The sequence below is a fragment of the Gopherus flavomarginatus genome, chromosome 4 (genome assembly GCF_025201925.1).
Source record: "Gopherus flavomarginatus isolate rGopFla2 chromosome 4, rGopFla2.mat.asm, whole genome shotgun sequence".
Taxonomy (NCBI): Eukaryota; Metazoa; Chordata; order Testudines; family Testudinidae; genus Gopherus; species Gopherus flavomarginatus.
This window is the reverse complement of record NC_066620.1, coordinates 74,471,715-74,491,451: the sequence shown is the minus strand read 5'-3', so window position 1 is coordinate 74,491,451 and position 19,737 is coordinate 74,471,715. Positions and strand designations below refer to the sequence as shown.

The following is a 19,737-nucleotide window of genomic DNA, read 5'->3' as shown; positions in this document are numbered from 1 at the left end:
TGCATTAAACCCCTGTGTGGACCCTCTCAAATCTCACTGCCTTCTGCTCCAAGTCCAAAGTGCATTTCTGTGACCTGTCTTCTCTAAGGGCTTGTCTATACAGAGACTTTGTGCATGGCAATCTGGGGTGTAAATGTACAGCACACCAGCTTGTTGTGCCCTAGTTGATTGAGTGCACCCTGCTGCCATGCACTAGAAGTTCCCTAGTGCGTTTTGATTTATTGTTGTAGCGTGGCCAGAAAGCTGATCCCCAGTAGATGTATACCACAGCTTGCTGCACTCTGTCTCTGTAAAGACAAGCCCTAATGTAAATACGTAGCATGTATATTTAAGCAATACCAAAAAACCCTACCAAAACAAGACCCTCCACTGCACTCATCTTGGGGAGAGGATGAAAGAACAAATGTGACAGATAATATTCATGTTGCTTAAAGCATTACTGGAAGATACTCAGATACTACAGCCATGAGCCCGATATAAGTCAGTCTCCTCTCTAATCTGCAGTGCATATGCCAAATTCATCCCCATGGATTCAGGAAGGGCAATATTTAATCACCTGCACCTTCAGGAATAGTTGCACTGGAGGGAGGTATTCACCCCTCTTCTGGCATTTCAGCTAGGAGGGAACAGCTTTAGTTTATATGTAAGAGTCCACAGGTTTTCAATCAGCACGTTTCCAGACTATGCTGGCCGCTTCTTCAGTAATAGGCGGATTGCACAATGGTATCCCCATTTCTGCTCACTAGGTTGCACTGATTTCCGTGGGAATAGCCCTCGAAATGAATCAGGCCCTATATGTATATAGTGTAGTGGAACTTAAGCTTGAGAGTATATTCAATAAAGATCTGTAGCACTGAACATAAGTGTTGTACAAATGCTGTTCTATCCAAACCATCCCTTGACTTTCCCATCTAGTTACCTATCAAGCCTGATAGTGACTTGGTGCCAGGAAAGAAAAATGGGAGAGAGGCCTCAGTCTGAGAGCTGATAGAGGCAAGTGTAGCAGAGACTAATGAAGGGAGGAGGATATGGTGAATGAGCTCAATTCTGAACCTCAAAGTGAGATGAGGAAATTAGCTACACAGTGTGTGTTTCCATAAGAAAAGCCAGTAAAAGAAAATTAGAGGAGAGAAGAAAGAAAAGGTGTAAATCGGTCTATTCACTACTTGTAGAAGTTGGCGACAGCACAAACCAGTTTGGCTGGATTGCTGTTTTAATTAAAACCAAAAAAACAACAAGCTACCATTCATTCATAAGCAAACTTCTGATGTGGGAAGAAAAACATAAGGGCAAAAGCTAGGAATGTACAGGAAAGGTCACTACAGTACATATCCTGGATGGGTGAGGAGGAGGCCTAATTGGAAGAGAGAGTAGGTTTTCTGACTTCTGAATCGCCTTAGGGTTTTTCCCAATTAACAACACTTGGTTGTAGATGTACTGGAAGTTGAAGCCAGATTAGATACAGTCGTTCTCTGCTTGGTAGCTCTCTTGAGCGGCAAGAAAGTTATGATGAAATAAAGCAAAATAGTCTCCTGAAGCATCATGAGTCTTTTTTTAAAAGACAAGTAACACTGTTGCTTGAACAAAACAACTTGGTACAGATGGTTCTGGATTTCTAGAAATGTCCCATGAGGCTACTGGAGCTATACACATATGCACGTGCTAATGTTGAGGAGCAGTAGGTAGGAAAGACCAATGTTGTTCTCCCCTTCACTCTTAGCAGTTTCATGATCTGTTTGGCTACCATCCTGCAAGCATGTGACATAGTCGTTTGGGAAGTCACCGGACTGGACATATGTCTGCTATGCAGCTGGAGGTGTAACTTCCAGCAGGGGTAGCTGTGTACACACTAGTTTTGATCAAGCTGATGCACTAAAAGCAGCAACGTAGCCACAGTGGCGTGGGTGGTGACTCAGGCTAGCTGGCTGAGTACAATCCCATTTGAGATCCTAGGTATGTACTTGGGCAGCTAGGCTACACTGCTATTTATAGTGTGCTAGCTCAGTCAAAGCTAGTGCATATACTTGTACCCAGCCTGGAAATTACATCTATAGCTGCCCTGTAGACATACCCTGGTTATGATGTCAGTAGTAACCTGGTGCTGACACTCATCAGGAAACTGTAGGATCTCTCTCACAAGAACAGCAAACTACATTTGAAAGAAAGGAGGTACACCAGTGTAACTGTCCTGCGGCATTAATACTTATACAGCCTTTATCGAGCCACTAATATTGATATTTAATAAATCTTGGAATAATAGGCAAATCCCAGGGGTCTAGAAAGAGCTAATGTTGCAGTATTTTAAAAGTGGTGATCCAGGTAACGATGTACAGTTAGCTTGACATTTGATCTGAGTTAAAATCATGGAAAGCCTGACTATGCTAACCGTCATTTAATTCTTTAATACCAATCAACATGTTTTTATGGAAAATAGCTCTTGTCACACAAACTTGATTGTATATATTTTTTGATGTGTTTACAAGATTGGTTGATAAAGTAACTGTGTTGACAGAATATACTTAGACACCTGTACGGCATTTGTTTTTTTGAATTAGCATCATACAAAATGAATGCAGCAAATAGTAAATGGATTAACATGTGGCTAATTAATAGATCTCAAAAAGTAATTATAGTGGGAAATCATTGTCTGGGGTTTTGTGGTGGTATCTCACAATATTTTCATCAATGGTATGAACTAAAACAAAATCATTAGTAGTAAAGTTTTCAGATGATACAAAAACTGGTGGAGTGGTAGTGATAAGGACAGGTGATCTGGATTGCATGATAAACTGCGCTCACTTGAACAACATGTGTTTTAATACAGCTAAATGCAAGGTCATACCTCTAGAAACCAAGAATGCAGGTTTCACTTGTAGGATGAGGGACTGTATTTTGGAAAACAGTAATTCAGAAAAGGACATCGGGGCCATAGTGGACAATCAACTGATCATGAGCTCGTAGTGTGCTCTGGTGGCTAAGAGGGCAAATGCAGTCCTTGGATGCGTTAGCAGAGAAATATTGAACTGAAGCTGGGAGGTGCTAGTATCACTGTAAATAGCATTAGTGAGACGACTACTGGAAAACTGGCTGGTTCTGGTGTCCATGCTGTAAGAAGTCTGACAAATTCCAGCTGCTCAGCAATGGCTTGTGTCTGGCTGCAAAGTAGCCATGAAAAACCTACCCTCAGGATACCGCGCACACTCTGTGGCCAGAGTCAGGCTGGGCTACAGAGCTTCAGTCGACTGCAGGGCACAGATGAATGGGCAGGATATGGACTTGCCCCATTGATTGTACCCTGCTGGTATTGCCATCTTTTCTTCCCACCCCAATTAAAAATCTGGCTGCTGTCTAGCTAGCAAATAATGTGCAGACACCTGTGTGCCAGATGTGTACAGCTGTGAGCCTGTTACTGCTGATCCGTTCTCAGAGCCTCAAGCCACAAGCCAGCTCACAAGACAATTATCCTTCCCCTCCTTCCTTTTTTCCTCCTCCCTGTTCTCCTTTTATAACCTTTCTTCTGTTTTTTTTTCTCCTCCTTCCTGCTTTTATTCTGGTGCTGAAAGCTACTGAAATAGGACTTGATTAGTGATTTTCAGGTAATAAGTCTGAGTACCCAAAGTATTGGAGCCCTTTTTGGGGTGCAAAGTAGGCTTATTTGCTCACAGATCTTTGAAGGATACCCATGAGTAAGCCACAGCTTAGACTATCTGTATTAAAATATGCATGTTGTGCAGATCTTACTAGTATATGTCGCTTAGGAAAATGATGCTGGAAACTATTAGGATGTGCAGTGTGTCTTTGTTTAAATTTCTGTGTTGCAGCACAGGCGGTGTTAGGATTTTAGAGTTTTCTCTGAGAAGAATGAGTTTGAGACCCCCATATAATTCTCACTTCCAGTTTGTACTTTTGGGGCCTAGTTCTTCCCAACGTACAAGAAACTGCCATTGACTTTCTGCAAAGGGAGAATGGAGCCCCCGCTGCAAAGTAGAGGTAGGAGTTCTGCTTGACTGGGGCGGGAGGGGGTGCGGAGGGATAGGAGTAGAGTTGATGGAGAGTCACTGAAGAGAGTGGATGTGGAGAGACCAGAGGAACAGAGAACAAGGGTTGTATTACAGTCCAGGGTCAATGAGACACCAGCCCTTCAAGGAGGCAGTGTGGAGTCTCACTGAAACCAGCATATTGTAAAAGCCCTTTTTTCTCTTTCCCCAAGTCTCCTACTTCTGGCCTCCCTATTGGGATCCCTTACTTTTCTCTCTCCTTCTCCTCAGCCTCTTTCCCCTTTATGAAGGAGTCCCAGGAAAGGGCTGGAGGAAGGGAAAATCTTAGTGGAGAAGGGGAGGGTTCCTCGGCTGGGGGAAAGGATAATGGGGATTCCTAAGGGAGGGGGCAGTTCCATTGTGGGGGATGAGAGAAGTAGGGGGAGAGGGGAGTTTCCTTTGTGCAGAAGACAGGAGAAGGAAGTGGTTTGGTCATTTTTGTGGGGGAAGGAGGAAGCATGGGGAGCAACAGGAAAGGGGAGGGCCACCTGTGTGTTATACCACCCTCATGCCTGTATATCTTGTTTTTATTTGCCCATCTTCCTCATGACCGGAGGGTGTGGACTGATCCTTCTCCTTCAGAGTGTTCAAATAAACCAGCCCCTTGCTTAGGAAAAACAGCTGATTTGTATACAACAGCACCTTGCTCAGCATGATGGTGGAATGCTACTAATTTCTAGTCACTGGGTTAAAGTCTGCAGTCCTTATTCACGTAAACCTCCCATTGACTTGAGTTTATTTTTGAACCCCCTGTTGTTTCAGCAGAAGCACTGCCATTCCAGCGGTCGTGAGCTCCTGTTTTTCCAACAGCCAGCCAATGGACTGCTGAAAGCAGCAAGTCTCAGAGACCATTCAGTTTTAGGAGGCTGCATGTGTTCAGGTTGGGGTGCGGAGTCATTTGGAAACAGGGCCGGCCCACAATATTTTGGCACCTGAAGTGGGGAGCTCAAATGACACCCCCATGCCCTCTTGCTTGGGCCAAAACTTTGAAAGGTCTCAATTCTGCCTTAGACTCATAGGCTTTAAGGTCAAAAGGGACCATTATGATCATCTAGTCTGATCTCCTGCACAATGCTGGCCACAGAATCTCACCCCCCAATCCTGTAACAAACCCCTAACCTATGTCCTGAGTTATTGAAATCCTCAAATTGTGGTTTGAAGACCTCAGGCTGCAAAGAATCCTCAAATTGTGGTTTGAAGACCTCAGGCTGCAGAGAATCCTCCAGCAAGTGATCTGTGCCCCATGCTGCAGAGGAAGGCGAAAAACCTCCAGGGCCTGTGCCAATCTGCCCTGGAGGAAAATTCCTTCCTGACTCCAAATATGACGATCAGTTAAACCCTGAGCATGTGGGCAAGATTCACCAGCCAGCACCCAAGAAAGAATTCTCTATAGTAACTCAGATCCCACCCCATCTAACATCCCATCACAGACGACTGGGCATACTTACCTGCTGATAATCAAAAGATCAGTTGTCAAATTAATTGCCAAAATTAGGCTATCCCATCATACCATCCCCTCCATAAACTTAACAAGTTTAGTCTTAAAGCTAGATATGTCTTTTGCCCCCACAACTCCCGTTGGAAGGCTGTTCCAGAATTTCACTCCTTTAATGGTTAGAAACCTTTGTCTAATTTCAAGTCCATTCACCCAGTCCATATGTCTTTAACTTGCTGGCAAGAATACTGTGGGAGACCGTATCAAAAGCTTTGCTAATGTCAAGGAATAACACATCCACTGCTTTCCCCTCATCCACAGAGCCAGTTATCTCATCATAGAAGGCAATTAGGTTAGTCAGGCATGACTTGCTTTGGTGAATCCATGCTGACTGCTTCTGATCACTTTCCTCTCCTCTAATGCTTCAGAATTGATTCCTTGAGGACCTGCTCCATGATTTTTCCAGGGACTGAGGTGAGGCTGACTGGCCTGTAGTTCCCCGGATCCTCCTCCTTCCCTTTTTTTAAAGATGGGCACTACATTAGCCTTTTTCTTCCTGTTCTATTCCTCTCATGGTACTGCTCTGCTACCTACCCCAATAAAGGAGAACTAACAACTTAAAATGCCTTGTTCAAAAATTTTAAGTAACACTTAACTTTCAGATGCCTGAACAGCAAATGTAACTTTTCTTGTCTAGTAAACACTGGCATTTTTATCTGTTTGAATAATCAAAGTGGTGCTTTCCGTGCCTTCTTGGTTGCAAAGATTTGAACTGCTTCCTACTGAAGGGCCACAGTCTGGGCCAGCTCATGCTCTATTGAGATGGTTGCTAGGCCAACCAGCCTCTGCTGTGTCATTGTGGAGTGTAGATATGTTTTTATTAACTTCAGCTTGGAGAAGCTGCCTTCTCCACTGGCAACTGTTACAGGAAGTTTTAGAAGTGTGTGCAGAGCAACAAAAGCATTTGGAAAGAGGATGGCCATCTTATTTGTGCACATATATTCCAGAACAGCCTTTGGAGTTGATCCTGTTGAAATGTATCTTGAAAGGGCTTTCAGTTCATCAACTAAATCACTCACATCAATATCGTGCATGTCAACACTGTTTCTAGTGCCCTGCATTGTTGGTGTAGATCTTCTTCAGGTATAGTGAGGAGTTTTAGAATATCATACAACATCCCAAATATATTGCTGTGTTCCTTGAGCTGCGTGACACGTTCTTCAACTGACTGTATTGCATAATCTAACACCTGGTTAAAGAATTCAACTTTGAATTGTTGTTTGGGATCTCTTATGGGATTATCCCATGCCTTTTAATCAAAACGTTGTCTTCTTCAGTTACTCTTGTATTATTGAATGGGTGGGAAAATAGCTTCAGTGTGAAGTTCCTCTGTCAACTTCTGTGCACTCTTCAGAACATTTTGAAATCCCTCATCTAACCGGTAAGACTTTAGGTATGACTTTGCTTTGTTCAGTTGTTCTATTGCTCCAGATATATCAAGGTCAACACCTTGGAGTCTCTTGCTTACAACATTTATTTCAAACAATATGTCATGCCACAACACTAAGCCATACAGAAATTTGAAGTTATGTATGTTTCTGGTGATTCCATTTCCCTGTGCCACTGTTCTCCCACGAACAGTTCCTGTTATAGCTTTGTCCTCCATTATGGCAACTAGGGCATCATCTATCTTCCCAATTTGGTGTTTGATAGGCTTTATCACCTCCACTCGACTTTCCCATCATGTGGCACTCAGTGGTTTTAGTGTCAGAGAGGACGTTCCCAGATGTTGCTTCAAAATTTGCCATCGATGAGTTGATGCAGACAAAAATACTTAGATGCTTTGAATTACATTAAAAAATTCAGCAGCCTCACTAGAAGCTTATGCTGCATCTCTGACCACCAATTTAAATGAATGAGAACTGCATGGGACAAAAAAAGCTCGATGATTTAACTCTTGGATCCATGTCTGCACTCCTCTGTTCTTTCCTCTCATGTTAGCACCATTATCGTAGCCCTGTCCTCTCACGTCAGCTATCGCAATTCCTGTATCTTCCAGCTTTTTAAGAAGCACATTTGTCATACGAGCTCCGGTAGTAGCATCAATGTCAATAAATTCTAGAAAATGCTCTCTGACAATCACCATTACAGGGACATTTTCACTAGGTTCTGTTGTTTTTGTTACAAAATGCACCATTAAAATCATTTGTTCCCTATGGCTGATGTCAGGTATGCAGTCCAGAATAACAGAGTGATATCTTGCTGACTTTCAGATCTGCCACAATCTTCTGTTTGACTTTTGTTACTAGTAACTGTATGATTTCATTTTGAATTGTTTTTCCAAGGTAGTGGTGTGTGTACATTTCTTGGGTGGTGACTCTTCTTAGGTGCTCCTGGAGTACAGCATCAAACTCAGCCATCAGCTCCACAATTTTAAGGAAGTTTCCATTGTTTGGCACATACAGCTGATCTGAAGTGCCACGCAGTGCTAGGTTTTAGGTAGCAAGCATTCGCACAATGGCAATGAGCCTTTTCAGAACATTTTGCCAGTAAAGAAACTCTGATGCAATCTTCACTTGATGCTGATCATCTATGGTGACCTTTAACCGTAGTCTCATCTCAAGCTCTTTCCACCTATGGAATGCTTTTTGGTGATTTGCTGCCTTCTCATGGCATGCTAGATTTCTAACCAGATTTTTCCAGTCCTTTGTTCCTGTAGAACCCAATGTGGCTGGAACATTAGACTGGAAGAGTTTGCGACAAAAACAGTATGCAGCATTCTGGGTTTTTGAGTGCATAAGCTATAGCCTCTCCACTTTGTCATCATTGGGGATTTCAGGCCAGTAATGTGTTGGATGGAAATGTCTATTTTCATTGTGTTTGAGGAACATGAAGTTTTTCACTTGCTCTGGCCCGTGCAGTACAATGAAGTCCCTCAGGCTACTGCTCAAGTGGGTCCACAGTCCTGGACCATCTAGACTTAAGGAACTAAACTCAGCAGCAGCTGTTTCTTGCACCTCCACCACACTCTTCTCTGATCTACACTTTTCTTTGGGAATGTGCATGGTTACATCCATTTGAGATGGAGATATGGATGCTGCAGTAGCTGCCAGGTCACCTGCACTCTGACTAACTGGAAGATCAGGCATCTCCTCACCACTCTCATCCTCACTGGGGCCAGAAGGCTCACCATGAACATTTGTGTCTATGTAGCTCAGGAGAGTGCCTTCCTGCTTAGATAGAAAAGCTTCCTTTGCTTTTTCTTTTTCTGAATGCTGCCCCAGAGGGGCGTTTTCTTCTTTCACTCATGACTGCTGTTCTATGCCAGCTATAGTGGTTCTCAACTCTCAAATGAAGGCAACAAATAAGCAGGCTGGTAGTAGGGCCTGAGTGAGGGAAGATATTAGTGTCTTAAGGGCCTAGCTGGCTCTTACTACTTCACTTGACTGCCTGTTCTCCTCAAGTGGGTTCAGGGAAGCAGCAGAAAAGAGGAAGCTCCCTGAGAAGCTGATGTTAATCAGTCCAGGCTCCTGCGGGTGCTAGAGAGGTACATAAGAGGCTCCTCCTCCTCTCTCTCCCTGCAGCTCCTGCTGCTTTCTGTTATTCCCTCTCACCTTTTCTCCTGCCTGCCTGTTATGTCTCTTGTGCCCTCCTTCCTCCAGCACAGCACCCCACCATCTCTGTGCATCTGGAGCAGAGAGAACACATATGCACTAGCAGCAGGCACAATTTTCTATACTATGTGTCCTAGTGGCGCCCCCCTACAGTCTGGCACCTGAGCTGGCCGTCTCAGTTCGCCTCATGGTAAGGCCAGGCCTGTATCCCAGATGTGTCAGTAATGTGAATGTGTAGGTACTTTTTAGTCGAAGGAAAAACACACTGGCTTTACCTTCACACAAGAAAAGAGCGCAAAGGAATTCACTACTTAATCAGAAACCAGCCACTCGGCTAGAGGAACAGTGCTTGGAGTGTATTTATACAATGGTGAAAACCATGTGGTTTTTTAATCAGGGAAAGGGCCTCCCTTCCCATCAACGTTTCTTAATAAGTTCTCTTACCCCCTGCTGGGAGGAGAGAGTCTGGAAACCACACTTCTTCCAGGACAGACTTGTGTATCCCTTGATCTTTGTTCTCCTTCCCCTCATCCATCACCTTATATGACTGATCACATACCAGCAGCCATTGCTGCTTGTACCTTTTTAAAAATAGAAGCTCTGTGTGGAACTTTGTGAGTGACTCCAAGCAGGAGATAGCCCCCACCATCCAGCTGCCTCACTGACTCTTAATTCCTCTTCACCACTCTTTCTGACAGGCTAATAGCATCTTCTATAAATTAGTGTCAAAGAATACAACTGGATAAAAGAGACACTAGGTCCATTGGAGAATGGAGTTGTCTTCAGTAGAGACAGAGACAACATTAAAACCTTAACTGCCTGCACCTAAGGAATAACTACAGAAGTATTACAATTAGGGACAGCATTTCTAAGTTAGATGTGCACAGTCATGCACATACTTTTCATATGTGTGCAAAAATCTGGTACACATAGCAGGTATTTCCACATCCTTATGGTCTAATAGGTACCTCATTGGGCATGTGTATGTGCAAATATCTGATTTTGTGCCCATCATTCTCTCCTTATTTGCATGACCCTCACCTCCATAGCATCTGAGCTCCAAGCAAATATAGGTGTGCAACTGGGCATACTTAATGTTGAAATCTATCCTTTAAGTTCTCTTTTGTAAGATCAGGGAGATGTGCACCAACCCAATTGGGAGGAAGCAGCAATTTTTTTTCTGGCTTTGAGCTGCCATTTTAGTGATGAGATTGAAGTTTCGCCCAGAGTGGTGTAGCTAGCCTGTGTAAGTACTATAGTTTGTCACAATCAGCTATTTAGAAGTAAGCAGCATGCTCTGCTAATGGGGAATGACCACAGCTGTCTCCCTTTCTTTCTGTGATGAGATAGCTTTGGTGATGTCAGCTAGAAAACAGGAATGTTCTCATGTGGAGTGAGTCCAGGAGTCAAAGCTTCAGGTATTGCTCAACTGCTTAGAAGAGGTGGGGTGGGAGGGAAGTCCCTTAAGCGAGAGTCTGAAACATAAAAGGAAAGTACTTTCCCTGATCCTCAACATTCAAAGCGAACAGGAAAGTCTTCCTGCAACCAGGGCAGACATACACCCACATTGTACTGTGTGAGTATTAATATTGCCAGTGCAGTGTGTTCAAGTAAAGCCACAACAGGTGTGTGCCCTAACAAAGAGATCATAGGGATGCAGGTGCACATAAATATAGAGTACTGAGCATGTGGATGATGGGTTAGCACAGCGAACGCGGACATATTAGTATCACTTCAGTACTCAGTGGTGTTGGTCAGGGACCAGGGTGCCATTGTGCTAGGAGCTGTACAAAAAAAGCTTACAGTTCATTGGCCAGGGATTTCAGATCCTGGCCAGGGGTTCAAATCCTAGCTCTGCAATCTCTTTGGACAAATTTTAATCTCTTTCTCTGCCTCAATTTCTCATGTGTAAAATGAGGATAATAATCCTTACTTTACCCCACTCTGTTTTGTCTTGTCCATTTGGATGATGGGTTGTGGGCTCAGTTGGGGCCTCAAGGCATCAATATAATACAAATAACAGGTATCATGTAACACAAACAGGCTGGGACAAAGGAGCAGAAGGTAACAGTAGTAAGAGCATGTTTTCTATAAGCTGACGATGTGCACAGTTTAGATCACCGCTTGCCTAGCTGTTATGAGTTTACTCACTTGAATTTCAGTTTTCATTGTGACCGATTTCCTGATGCCTTCAGACTCCTTAAGCTTCTTTGCCTGTTTAGTGTCAACTAGGTCCCCACACTACAATGCTGTTTATACTGGGGATGGGTGAACCAATTTTGCTGCAACAGAAGCCATCCTGAACCTTTGCCCCGAACTCAAACAAAGTCCTTTTTGTGATTCAAAAATGGTGACTCTCTTTTGTTATATTTCAGTTTTGGAGCTCTGAACTCCTGTGTTCCAGCCAGGACTGGGAACAAGTGCCAAAATGCCCCGGTATTTTTAGCCTTAACTGAAAGCTCTCAAGCAAACCTGCTGTCATGAGATTTAGGGCTTGGCTATACTCAAAACTCCAAAGCGCTGCCGCAGGAGCACTCCCGCGACAGCGCTTTGGAGTGCGAGTGTGGTCGCAGCGCCAGTGCTGGGAGAGAGCTCTCCCAGCGCTGCAGGTACTCCACCTCCCCGAGGGAATTAGCTCCCAGCGCTGGGGCACTGTTTACACTGGCGCTTTGCAGCGCTTTAACTTGCTGCGCTCAGGGTTTTTTTTTTTTCCACACCCCTGAGCGAGAAAGTTGCAGCGCTGTAAAGCGCCAGTGTAGCCAAGGCCTTAGTGCTGTTTTGCAGACCCCAGCAGTTCTGATGATCTGGATAGCCTGTCAGGCTCCTGCCGCTTCTTGCAGTGAACATGAACTTCTTTTGAGGTTCATCCATCCCTAGTTAATACACACCGATGGGACCAGTTACTTGCTGCTTATTAAAATAACCAATATTCCCCCAACAAACTCCTGAGATTACTTGCTGATGGAATGCTGAAGCCACAGTTGTCATGCGGCTGTTTCCTTGCAATCTTAAGTGTTTGCCTGGGTGTCTCACTGAGAATGGAGTTTTAACGTCCTCCATGTCAGAGGCAGTATAGGGTCCATCGTCCCAGTCAGACTTTCCTTTCCTGGCACAACATTGCAACAGGCCTGCCAATGCAGATGAACAAAAATTAGTCAAGACTAAATTTTGAAGCCAGCATCCATTTAGAGATCACATTATGAGAATAGACTTTAGTCCACCCAAATCTGATTAATGTTTGAGGGTATTAGTTTGCCTAGTGACACATTTTTCTAGCACCCATTTGTCTTTTGTTTGTTATATTATGTTTTTTACATTTCGCATCCTGAAACCAATGCAGAGCTATCCAATGTACTCTTGTCAGAATGGCAAGACCATACATCAGGATCAAAAATCCAAAGTTGAGCCCGTCTTCCTAGTTTCTCCTCAGGAAGAGGAAAGATCTTCCTTTCTCACTCTGTTTATTATGTCAGAATGATCTGATGTTTGTTTTAACACTGAGATGAAGCTGAAGTCATTGACACTCAGTATCTCTTAAAGCCACTGTGCTACTTGAATATTTATATCTTTCTGACACTTGCTTACTTTAGAAATGACCGTACAGTATTTCCTTGGAATACTTATTATAGTGTCCAGGAATTTCCATGCTGTACTGCTGCTGGATCTGAGCACGGTATGTAATTACTCTGGGTTCCAGCCCAATTGCCTAAGTGGTGGTTAACTTTCAAAGAACAGTAACTAGCTCTGTGGCACTAGCTAGAGGAAGGTAGAACTGTCAGGGTGTTTCCCCGATGCATATCAAGCAAATTAGAAATAAGACCGAGATCTTAATCTTGCTACATAGAGAGGTTTTCTCAAGCACTGTGGTGAAAGTACAGTTTCCCTTTCCGCCTTACCTGGATATAAATGAAGGGGATGAAAAGCTCCTATATTGCTGTTGAAATGGATAAGCTAGTTTACTTGCTCTGCAGCCCTAGCTATGGTGGGCATTCTGTGGGATGGAAAATAAAATTTGACAACTGTGCTTCCCCATTTTCATCTGATTCTTCATGGCAGTGTGACAAGCAGGGAGCTGCTGTACAACATAGCCCTTGTCTTCTGACACGCTTTGATGCTCTGACCCCCTTGTGCACTGAATAGAAGTGACCAGCCTGAGGCTTGATCAGATCTCAGCCCCCTGTTGTTTCCTCATCAGTTTATATGACTCTCTTGGGCTTCTGCTGCTAGAACTGCTCTTTTTGCTGCTGTGCATAAAAAGGCACCGTGATTTATGAATCAATTAATCACTGCATGCTGAGGAGCTCTTCACGGTAGTTAAACAGAGAAAATAAAATGCTTGAGTATATAATAAAGACAGATCATAATTAATATGACCCTCCCACTTATGAACCCTTCCCTCCATGCCTTATACTCTCCACTCCTGCTTTCCGACTGTGTGCATACTAGCCTGCCTTGGTTTGAATCCCTTGAGTTTTGTTTAAAAAAAAAATTGTGAAACTGTTTTCCTGGTTTTCACCCAGCTCTTTTAGCTGTCAAAGACCAAATACTGACCTCTGGATAGACTGTGAACCTTATCAGCCCTTTGGACTTCAGTGGAGTTAGGCTCTATGTCACCTGTGTAACTGAGAGCAGATTTCATTCAAGCCAGCAGTGGGGTAGAGCAGGTTAATTCATTCTCTCTGCCATGCATTGAGGCTTGCGATGGAATAAAGAATATTTAAATACGTTTGCTATTTCTCTGCATTTGAAGTAAAAGGGAAGATTCTTCCTGAACACATCCTAGTTTCTAATTTTTGTTTAACTCTGCTGCTGGCATATGTTCACTGTGTCAAATGGCCTTTGTTTGCTTTTAAGCTTATCTCATAAATTGCCTCTTGAAATGCACAATCCTCAGCAGAAATGTTTCACTGCAATGATCCTGGTTTAAACATTCCCCCTCCCTCTGCTTGGCTTTCAGGACCCAGCTTTCTCTTCAGTGATCCATGACAAACTCCAAGTTCCCAACACCATTCGGAAGGCATGGAACGAGAGGGACAACAGATGCGATGTTTGTGCCACCCATCTGAACCAGCTGAAGCAGGAGGCCATTCAGATGGTGCTGACACTTGAGCAGGCTGCCAACACCGAACAGTATGATGCCTCACCAGGCTCTCCCCCACCCCTCTCCAATATTCCCACCTTAGTGGGCTCCCGACATATGGGCAGCTTGCAACCCAGAGACTGGGCATACATGCCCACTTCCTACACTACTGCTAATTACACAGGCTTTGTGGCCAACAAGCACAGTGGGAAGCCCAACAACCTGGGGATCATCAATGGGTTGGAGAAGAAAAATGGTTCCCCTGGACACCAGGCCAAGGTCAGCCTACAAATGGCTACCAGCCCCAGCAATGGCAACATCCTAAACTCTGTAGCTATCCAGGCTCATCAGTACCTTGACGGCACCTGGTCCTTGTCGAGAACAAATGGGGTCACCCTGTATCCGTACCAGGTAAGTGGCTTAAAAATGTTTATTTAAACACTTTAATAATCTTCATCATAATAACATCTCTTTCCCAGCCTCACACTGTGGGACCGACCTTACAAAAATGTACTTCTGCTTTAACAATGTGGGTGTTCTCATTGAGTATGCATGGTATTAAGCACCACGAGCCAGATTTTCCACAACAACTGAAGATGCAGGTAGGCACCTTATCTGCTTGGATGCTTTTGAAAATCCCATGAGATGCCAAACTCCCCTCTTCTGAAAATTCTACTGGGCACCTATCTCCATGTTTAGGCCCCTAAAAACATCTGAAAATCTGGCCCTGTGCTCAGTAATAAGCATTTGCAGGGTAAGTCCCTCTGTTGCTATTTTAATACTTATCAGCTATGAGAGTAGTTACTATTGTGGTAAGAAAAAAATAAGTGAAAGAGGAGCGTTGAGACATCAGTTTTATCACACACAGAAAAAGGATGGGTCAAAAAATAAGAGTATATTTAATTATTTTAGCTGGAAAATATATGTGACTTTACAATTTCCTGAATCACATCTGGAGATGTCAGTATGTGACCTGGACTATGCAGTTTGATCTAAGAAAAAACTTGACCTGAGCAAAGAGTGGATAAAAAATTGTGAATTATTGTTTGAATAGGAAAAGTAATTTCAATTTGATTGTGTTCCCAACTTTTTGCCTTCATTTTCTATGAGCATTTGGATGGTTGAGCTTTAGTACCGTGAACAACAACAGTACACTCCTAGGCATAGAGTTATGGGCCTGTGGTGCCCATGCTCCACCAACATTTAGGAATGTGAACCTGGCTCCACCAATGTTTGGGCTTACCGTGCTTTGAGGGCCCGGCACTTCTAGGATCCTGCGCAGCTAGCAGAGGACCTGGCGCTGGCAGCAGTGAGCGACCCAGCCCCAGCCTGCCCTACTCCGCTCTGCCCAGCCCCGCCGGCTCCCAGCATCGCTCATGGGAGGGGGCAGAAGCTGAAAAGGGATGAGAGCAGCAGCAGCTTGGGGGAAGGAGTAGAATCGGGGCAAGGCAGGAGTGGGTCAGGGTCGAGTCACTCACTGCTGTTGGCGCCAAGATCCCCCGCTAATCCTCCAGGCTGCCCTGGACCCTGCGTCCCCCTGAAGCGTGGGTCCAGGGTGGTTGTCCCGGTCTGTCCTATGAACAGGATGACCCTGGTTCCAGGGCGGCCTAGGGAATTAGCGGGGAACCTGGTACCAGCAGCAGCAACGACTTGGCCCCAGCCCATCCCTGTTCCACCCCTTCCCCCAAGGCCCTGCCCCGCCTTTTTCCGGCTTCTGCCCTCTCCCCCAAGCAACGCTGGGAGCCGGCGGAGTGGGACAGGCTGGGGCCGGGTCACTCGCTGCTGCTGGTGCCAGGCCCTCCCCAAACATCTCAGGCCGCCCTGAACCCTGCATCCCCTGAAGCACAACGCGTCCCCCCACAGGCTCTGCTTGGACCCGTTCTGGATACCACCAAAAATTATATAAACCTGGCCCCCCTGAGTACACTTATGGACCTCTGTCCATGTCCACACTGTACAAGTTTATTCGAGGAGTCTAAGAGCTCCACGGGGTTATTACTAATCTGCTGTAGTCAAGTTAATCACAGGCAGCCCCACAACTGGTGCCAATCCATCATATTTTAAATCTGAAAGCTTAAATTCATAGATTCATAGACTCTAGGACTGGAAGGGACCTCAAGAGGTCATCAGGTCCAGTCCCCTGCCCTCATGGCAGAACCAAATACTGTCTAGACCATCCCTGATAGACATTTATCTAACCTACTCTTAAATATCTCCAGAGATGGAGATTCCACAACCTCCTGGGCAATTTATTCCAATGTTTAACTACCTTAACAGTTAGGAACTTTTTCCTGATGTCCAACCTAAATCTCCCTTGCTGCAGTTTAAGCCCATTGCTTCTTGTTCTATCATTAGAGGCTAAGGTGAACAAGTTTTCTCCCTCCTCCTGATGACACCCTTTTAGATACCTGAAAACTGCTATCATGTCCCCTCTCAGTCTTCTCTTTTCCAAACTAAACAAACCCAATTCTTTCAGCCTTCCTTCATAGGTCATGTTCTCAAGACCTTTCATCATTCTTGTTGCTCTTCTCTGGACCCTCTCCAATTTCTCCACATCTTTCTTGAAATGCGGTACCCAGAACTGGACACAATACTCCAGTTGAGGCCTAACCAGCGCAGAGTAGAGCGGAAGAATGACTTCTCATATTTTGTTTACAACACACCTGTTAATGCATCCCAGAATCACGTTTGCTTTTTTTGCAACAGTTTTATCACACTGTTGACTCATATTTAGCTTGTGGTCCACTATGACCCCTAGATCTCTTTCTGCCATACTCCTTCCTAGACAGTCTCTTCCCATTCTGTATGTGTGAAACGGATTGTTGCTTCCTAAGTGGAGCACTTTGCATTTGTCTTTATTGAACGTCATCCTGTTTACCTCAGACCATTTCTCCAATTTGTCCAGATCATTTTGAATTTTGACCCTGTCCTCCAAAGCAGTTGCAATCCCTCCCAGTTTGGTATCATCTGCAAACTTAATGAGCGTACTTTCTATGCCAACATCTACGTCGTTGATGAAGATATTGAACAGAGCCGGTCCCAAAACAGACCCTTGTGGAACCCCACTTGTTATACCTTTCCAGCAGGATTGAGAGCCATTAATAACTACTCTCTGAGTATGGTTATCCAGCCAGTTATGCACCCACCTTATAGCAGCCCCATCTAAATTGTATTTGCCTAGTTTATCGATAAGGATATCATGCGAGACCGTATCAAATGCCTTATTAAAGTCTAGATATACCACATCCACTGCTTCTCCCTTATCCACAAGGGTCGTTATCCTATCAAAGAAAGCTATCAGATTGGTTTGACAAGATTTGTTCTTTACAAATCCATGCTGGCTATTCCCTATCACCTTACCACCTTCCAAGTGTTTGCAGATGATTTCTTTAATTACTTGCTCCATTATCTTCCCTGGCACAGAAGTTAAACTAACTGGTCTTTAGTTTCCAAGGTTGTTTTTATTTCCCTATTTATAGATGGGCACTATATTTGCCCTTTTCCAGTCTTCTGGAATCTCTCCCGTCTCCCATGACTTTCCAAAGATAATAGCTAGAGGCTCAGATACCTCCTCTATTATCTCCTTGAGTATTCTAGGATGTATTTCATCAGGTCTTGGTGACTTGCAGGCATCTAACTTTTCTAAGTGATTTTTAACTTTCTCTTTTTTTATTTTATCTTCTAAACCTAACCCCTTCCCATAAGCATTCACTATGTTAGACATTCTTCAGACTTCTCAGTGAAGACCGAAACAAAGAAGTCATTAAGCATCTCTGCCATTTCCAAGTTTCCTGTTACTGTTTCTCCCTCCTCACTGAGCAGTGGGCCTAACCTGTCCTTGGTCTTCCTCTTGCTTCTAATGTATTGATAAAAAGTCTTCTTGTTTCCCTTTATTCCCATAGCTAGTTTGAGCTCATTCTGTGCCTTTGCCTTTCTGATCTTGCCCCTGCGTTCCTGTGTTGTTTGCCTATATTCATCCTTTGTAATCTGACCTAGTTTCCATTTTTTATATGACTCCTTTTTATTTTGTAGGTCATGCAAGATCTCGTGGTTAAGTCAAAGTGGTCTTTTGCCACATTTTCTGTCTTTCCTACCCATCGGAATAGCTTGCTTTTGGGCCCTTAATAGTGTCCCTTTGGAAAACTGCCAACTCTCCTCAGTTGTTTTTCCCCTCAGTCTTGATTCCCATGGGACCTTACCTATCAGCTCTCTGAGCTTACCAAAATCTGCCTTCCTGAAATCTATTGTCTCTATTTTGCTGTACTCCCTTCTACCCGTCCTTAGAATTGCAAACTCTATGATTTCATGATCACTTTCACCCAAGCTTCCTTCTACTTTCAAATTCTCAACGAGTTCCTCCCTGGTTTTTAAAATCAGGTCTAGAACAGCTTCCCCCGAGTAGCTTTTTCAACCTTCTGAAATAAGTTGTCTGCAATGCAGTCCAGGAACTTATTGGAGAGTCTGTGCCCCGCAGTGTTATTTTCCCAACATATATCTGGATAGTTGAAGTCCCCCATCACCACCAAATCTTGGGCTTTGGATGATTTTGTTGGTTGTTTAAAAAAAAGCCTCATCCACCTGGTTAGGTTGCCTGTAGTAGATTCCTAGCATGACATCACCCTTGTTTTTTACCCCTTTTATCCTAACCCAGAGACTCTCAACACTTTCGTCTGCTATGTCCATCTCCACCTCAGTCCAAGTGTGTACATTTTTAATATATAAGGCAACACCTCCTCCCTTTTTCCCCTGTCTGTCCTTCCAGAGCAAACTATACCCATCCACACCAACATTCCAATCATGTGTATTATCCCACCAAGTTTCAGTGATACCAACAATGTCATAGTTGTATTTATTTATTAGCACTTCCAGTTCTTCCTGCTTATTACCCATACTTCTCGCATTTGTATATAGGCATCTAAGATACTGGTTTGATCTTGCCTCCCAGTTTTGCCCTGACCCTCCTTTCTCTCTACCATTATAGCCCACGCTCCCTCTTGTTTCCGACCCATCTCCCAGGTCTTCATGTTCCCCACTTACCTGTGGGCTTTGCTCACCTGTCCCCGTCGAACCTAGTTTAAAGCCCTCCTCACTAGGTTAGCTAGTCTGTGTGCAAATAGGGTCTTTCCCCTCCTCCAAAGGTGAACGTCATCTCTGCCTAGCAGTCCTTCCTCAAATAGCATCCCGTGGTCGAGGAAGCCAAAGCCCTCCTGGCGACACCATCTTCGCAGCCAGGCATTCACCTCCATGATGCATCTGTCTCTGCCCGGGCCATTACCTTTGACAGGAAGAATCGAAGAGAATACCACCTGCGCTCCAAACTCCTTCACCCGTACTCCCAGAGTCCTGTAGTCACTCTTGATCCACCCAGCGTCACACCTCACAGTATCATTTGTGCCCACATGGATGAGTAGCATGGGGTAGTAGTCGGAAGGCTGGATAATCCTCGACAATGCCTCTGTAACATTTTGGATATGAGCCCCCGGCAGGCAGCATACCTCCCGAGATGAAATGTCAGGGCGACAGATGGGCGCCTCTGTCCCCCTCAGCAGAGAGTCTCCGACCACCACTACC

General features: G+C 44.4%; 1 protein-coding gene across 2 annotated transcripts in view; it reads left to right on the top strand.

Annotated features, from left to right (window-relative positions):
- KIF26B (kinesin family member 26B) overlaps nt 1-19,737 on the top strand; it is a 462,886-nt gene that overhangs the window by 136,341 nt on the left and 306,808 nt on the right. Inside the window, exon 3 of one of the 2 annotated variants that reach the window (XM_050950367.1) lies at nt 14,044-14,577. The exons of the other annotated variant lie outside the window; for it this stretch is intronic. Within the exon in view, the coding sequence (XP_050806324.1) occupies nt 14,044-14,577 (534 nt within the window). The remainder of the gene's footprint in view (nt 1-14,043; nt 14,578-19,737) is intronic. 2 annotated transcript variants of the gene reach the window in all.